We start from the raw sequence: 5,201 nt of genomic DNA, 5'->3' as shown, positions 1-5,201 counted from the left end.
GGCCCCCACTCGCGGGGGGACACCCGGACCCCCATCCCCCTCCCTGGAGCCACATTTCCCCTCCGGGGCACGGGCACCATCCTCTCTCGGAGACCCGTTTCTTCTTCGGGACCCGGGCGTCCCCTCCCGGACCCGCACCCCTACCCCCGCTCCTCTCTCCAGGGGATGCTCCCTGCTCCCCCAAGCCAGAACCCTCCCAGCCCCGATCTGGACCTTCTCTCAGGCCGTCGGAGCTCCCCCAAATCTGGCCTCGCCCCTGTTCCCTGAGACGCTGACCCAGCACCCCATAAACCCGCCAGACCTTCCCCTTGCAGCCCCACAAAGCCGGGCTCTGCTGAGTCCCCAGCAGTTCCTGCTCCAGTGCTGGGTCCCCCATGGTCCCTCTGGTTCCAGACCAGCTGGGCAGCCTTGCCACGGCAGGAGAGGAGGTGAGCTGAGCCAGGTGAAGGCACAGGCAGCTCCTTCTCCAGTGCTGCAAAGCCCCTGTGATGCCCAGACCCTCTCCTGGCTCAAGGTATCCAGGGGGGGTGTGTGTGCTCAGGACAGTTCCTGACCCAGTCCCTGAGTCTCTCAGGCCAGTGGGTGTCCCAGGTCCTGTGGGTTCAGGAACAACTCTTGGCCCGCTTGGGTGGAAAATCCAAAGCCCCTGGGTCTCTTTTTCCCTCTCTGGTCTCCTTGAGTGCTATCTGGGACAAGGTGAGATGCAGGGGAGAGTGGGCCAGGAAGGGAGGGGGTGGGGAACTGCAGTGTCCCCCAGCCTGAGCCTGATCCCTGACCCCACTCCCCCTCCCACCCCCGGACCAGTGCAGCTGGAACAATGCAGGGGGAAACCACAGCATTTCTGGCAGGGAGGGAGGAAAATGTCATTGCTTCACACATGGAAACTGCTTGTCTCAGGGTGGTATTTTTAGGTGGACATGAGTGTTTTCCAGCCCCACCATCTTCTCGCATCCCTGTGGAGCTCCACAGAAGTGCTGAGCTGCAGGACCCTGCAGTGCCTGGGACAGGTTAATGGTAGGCTCCCCCAGGGGAAGGAAGGACCCAAACTGGGAAGCTGCAGCCAAACTGAGAAGAGGGATCCAGGGGCTGTGTGCCAGCACGGCCATGGCAGTGATGCCACTGGAGGTGGGTGCACCCAGGGTGTTTCTGTGTCCCCTGCAGTTCCCAAGGTCTGAGCACACTAGGGCTGCAGATCCGCCACTGCCCCACCAGGTAGCTGAGCCTGTTCAATGAGCTGGCTGCTGAGTATCAAGGGAGCCTTCCTCCCACATGCTCCAGGGGAGAACCCTCACCCTCCTCTCCAGCAGAGGAGGACCTGGTCTAGGGCTATAAGGCAGGCTGAGGCCTTGTTACCCTGGCCCCTCACACCCCTTTTCGCAAAGGCACACCTCTCTAATGCAGCTCATGGAGGGGGAATTTGTCCCAGCCTTTTGGTGTTGGCCAGGACCTGTCTCAACTGCTCTCTGCTGCCCATCTCATATTAAGTGAAAACTTGCTCAGCTGGATCATTTTGGGGTGGCCTTTGTCACCATTTCTAGCTGGCAAGGATGCACATAACCCCCTCCATGATGAATCCTGCTCCCCTGAGAGGAGGAAGGAACAAGGTGTGTTGGTAGGAACAAGCAACAAGGACCCCAGGGTTTTCCAGTTCCCAGCATCATCCTCTGCTTGTGATAACGGGGTTGTAGCTCCAAGAAAGAATGGGTTGCACGTGGACATGAACGTGGTGGAGTTCTGAGGCAGCATGCAGCAGCACCAGCAGTGTGCTCAAAGGTCCCTTTGCATCTGGAGGTCTCTGGCTAATTCCCTCCACCACAGCCACATGCCTAGCAATGTGGTGAGTTAATGTCTCTTGCATTTTTCCTTGAAATGATCATTATCGACTGACAGAAGGAGAGAGACTGGCAGGCTAAGATGCATCCACAAAAATATCCCCCCTAAGGTCAGTTTAAATAAGTCTCTGTCATCGTTGGGAGTGCTGCGTGGGAGATCTCAGGTCAGCTCTGCACCACGGCTAGTGCAGGGGTGGGCCTTGCTGCTCCTCTCCTGCCACAACATCTTGTCCCCTGGCAAGGTGTCACAACCCCAGCTGTGCTCCTGGGCACCTCCTCACCCACACCAGGCCAAGCCCCCCAAGCCATTAGCCTGGTCCAGGCAGGCTACAGACCTTTGATCAGCAACTCAAGCCAGAGCTGGTGACTGAACCCAGCAGGGACCCTCCCCACTTTCTCCCCCAGCGCTGGCACAGAGCCCGGCTGCTGTGCTCAAGGCCATTGCCCTCTCCACCCCATCCCCAGCACCTCCCTGGAATGTTCCCTGCCTTTAACACCATGTCAGGGGACACAGTGAGCAAGGGCTTTGCTGGCAGGGAGAAGCAAAACGCAGGCACTCAGGCTATGGCAGGTGAGGGTGGAAGCTGCCGGGATCCCAGAGGAAGGTCGAGGGGGTCCCAGGGCCAGAGGGGATGCAGGGCAGGCACAGCTGCTTCCCCCAGCAGCTGACAATCCTTGTGGGATGCTGAAACGTGCCTGTAGACCCGTGGTGCTGGCAGGCAGCTAATCTGCCTTCTATGCTCCCCAGGCTGGTCTCAGGGCGGGAGGAGATTAAAGCTGCTTCCCGACGTTTGCCCCAGCCCATGTCACCCTCTGATTTCCTGGACAAGCTTATGGGACGAACATCAGGGTATGATGCCCGGATTCGACCCAACTTCAAAGGTAAGGGGAGGACGTGAGGCCCCCAAACCTGACAGTGACCCACGCTTATGGCTAAAATCAGGGAATGGGAAGGTATGGGTGTGGGAGCAGGACCTTGAACCACATCCCCTGGTCCCAGCACCCTCCCCAGAGTCCTGGTTGCTCCTGCAATCTCAGCTGCCCTGCTGGGGGCTGCAGTGCTTGCAGAGGTGCTGGTGCTCAGCTCAGCACTCCACGGGGGTGACCCTGCTGGGCAGGAGGATGCTCGTATGCATTTATCTGCACAGCACGTGCAGGAGGAAATGTCCCCATGTGTGCCTCGGGCTGTGCACACGTCTCCCTGGCCAGCAGTGAGAGGAGGCTTCGTGCTGTTTTCCAGGTCCACCTGTCAACGTGACGTGCAACATCTTCATCAACAGCTTCGGCTCCGTCACGGAGACCACCATGGTGAGGGCTCCTCCAGTGTGACGGGTTCCTCTCCCAGTGCCTTGGGGCTGGCAGTGGCTTTGCTGGGGAGTCTGTGGGTCCCAGTGCCAGAGTCCATGGGGGTTCTGTGAGCACTTCTCCAGAGCCACCCCTGGCACCATGAGGGGGACATGCACAGCCCTAGCAAATGGCTGTGGTTTTCCTGGGGTCAGTTAAGCAGAGCTTGGCTCTGTGGGTCACATTGCCCATGCCTGAGATGGGAGAAACACCCTGCAGGGTCAGAGTGAGGCAGCTGGTGGTAGCTCCCTGCTGCTCACAGGCTTGGCAGGTGCCATTCCCTGGCTGCCCACAGCGTGGGAAGGCTCTTCAGCTGCCCCTGCCCCGTGCATGGCTAGTGTCAAGCAGGCAGCACCTGTAGGGCTGAGCCTTGACAAAGAGACCACCTTTCCACCTATTCCACCTCTTTTTCCTCCATCTTTTCCTCCTCCCTCTCTTCCCTGGGCACTCTGGGCTGCTCCTGGCTGACCCGGTGCTCCCTGCCCCAGGACTACCGGGTGAACGTCTTCCTGCGGCAGCAGTGGAACGACCCCCGCCTTGCTTACCGCGAGTACCCCGACGACTCCCTCGACCTTGACCCCTCCATGCTTGATTCCATCTGGAAGCCAGACTTGTTCTTCGCCAACGAGAAAGGGGCCAATTTCCACGAGGTCACCACTGACAACAAGCTGCTGCGCATCTTCAAGAATGGCAATGTGCTCTACAGCATTAGGTAGAGCCCTTCCCCTCTGGTGCGGTGCTGGAGGGGGAAGGCAAAGCTTTTCTCTTACCTCCCACGGGGCAGCTTTGCCCTCACAAAACTGCCCCAGCCCCCAGCAATCACTTCCTTTCCTCTGCTACCTCTAGGCTGACGCTGATCCTGTCCTGCCCCATGGACCTCAAGAATTTCCCCATGGACATCCAGACGTGCACCATGCAGCTAGAGAGCTGTGAGTACCTAGGGGGGGTTTAAGCTGTAGTTTGCCTCACCAATCCTATCCCTTCCCATCCCAAAGGCTGGAATCTTCCTGCCTCAGAAGGAGATGAGCAGAAAGGAGCAGTCATTCAGGGTGGGGATGAATAGGGTGCATGTAGCCCCCATCCCATGGCTCCCTCCATCCCCTCCAGTTGGCTACACCATGAACGACCTCATCTTCGAGTGGCTGGAGGAGCAGGAGGCTGTGCAGGTTGCAGAGGGATTGACACTCCCACAGTTCATCCTCAGGGATGAGAAGGACCTGGGCTATTGTACCAAGTACTACAACACAGGTGAGCACCTGAGGGACCCTCTGCCACCCCCTTGCCATGGCCCAGGCATCCCTCTTGCCCATCAGGACTGTCTCCCCACAGGCAAGTTCACCTGCATCGAGGTGAAGTTCCATCTGGAGAGGCAGATGGGTTACTACCTGATCCAGATGTACATCCCAAGCCTGCTCATCGTCATCCTCTCCTGGGTCTCCTTCTGGATCAACATGGATGCAGCCCCAGCCCGGGTGGGCTTGGGCATCACCACCGTGCTCACCATGACCACACAGAGTGCTGGCTCCCGTGCCTCCTTGCCCAAGGTCAGCACTGGCTCCACGCCAGGCTCACACACTGCAGCTTGCCCAGCGCCCCCAGTGTGACCACTGCCAACCCCAGTGCCCCAGGGGCAGCCTTCCCTTGGGAATAGCTGGCTCCGTAGCTTTGCTACCTGGGGCACCACGTGCTGAGGTGGAACACGGTGCTGCTGGGCCGGGTGGGCTCAGCTCACCCGTGTGTCCCAGCTGAGGGGGCTCCTGTGCCCCTTGGCAGCAGGGCAAAGCTGGCAGTGGGGCAGGGATGAGCGAGGTGGGGGGCAGAGGGTCCCTGAGCTCCCTCTCACTTCCCAGGTCTCCTACGTGAAGGCCATTGACATCTGGATGGCAGTGTGCCTGCTCTTTGTCTTTGCTGCCTTGCTGGAATACGCGGCCGTCAACTTCGTGTCCCGCCAGCACAAGGAGTTCATGCGCCTGCGCCGGCGCCAGCGGCGGGCGGGGGGGGGGGGGGCACCCTTCCCCCCCACCT

The 5,201-nt window shown here is 59.7% G+C and overlaps 1 protein-coding gene across 5 annotated transcripts in view; it reads left to right on the top strand.

The window, feature by feature from the left end:
- Positions 1 to 2,599: 2,599 nt before the first annotated feature.
- LOC104388240 (glycine receptor subunit alpha-4) overlaps positions 2,600 to 5,201 on the top strand; it is a 6,089-nt gene continuing 3,487 nt past the window's right edge. For 2 of the 5 annotated variants that reach the window (XM_009997080.1, XM_009997079.1), the window contains exons 1-7: positions 2,600 to 2,714; positions 3,073 to 3,140; positions 3,665 to 3,888; positions 4,023 to 4,105; positions 4,284 to 4,424; positions 4,506 to 4,720; positions 5,027 to 5,167. In XM_009997080.1, the coding sequence (XP_009995382.1) occupies positions 2,636 to 2,714; positions 3,073 to 3,140; positions 3,665 to 3,888; positions 4,023 to 4,105; positions 4,284 to 4,424; positions 4,506 to 4,720; positions 5,027 to 5,167 (951 nt within the window). In that variant the 5' untranslated portion in view covers positions 2,600 to 2,635. The remainder of the gene's footprint in view (positions 2,715 to 3,072; positions 3,141 to 3,664; positions 3,889 to 4,022; positions 4,106 to 4,283; positions 4,425 to 4,505; positions 4,721 to 5,026; positions 5,168 to 5,201) is intronic. The other 3 variants (XM_009997077.1, XM_009997076.1, XM_009997078.1) reach the window with 2 other exon arrangements.

The sequence above is a fragment of the Chaetura pelagica genome, unplaced genomic scaffold (assembly GCF_000747805.2).
Source record: "Chaetura pelagica isolate M959 unplaced genomic scaffold, ChaPel_1.0 scaffold344, whole genome shotgun sequence".
Taxonomy (NCBI): Eukaryota; Metazoa; Chordata; class Aves; order Apodiformes; family Apodidae; genus Chaetura; species Chaetura pelagica.
This window is presented reverse-complemented; position numbering and strand designations above follow the sequence as displayed.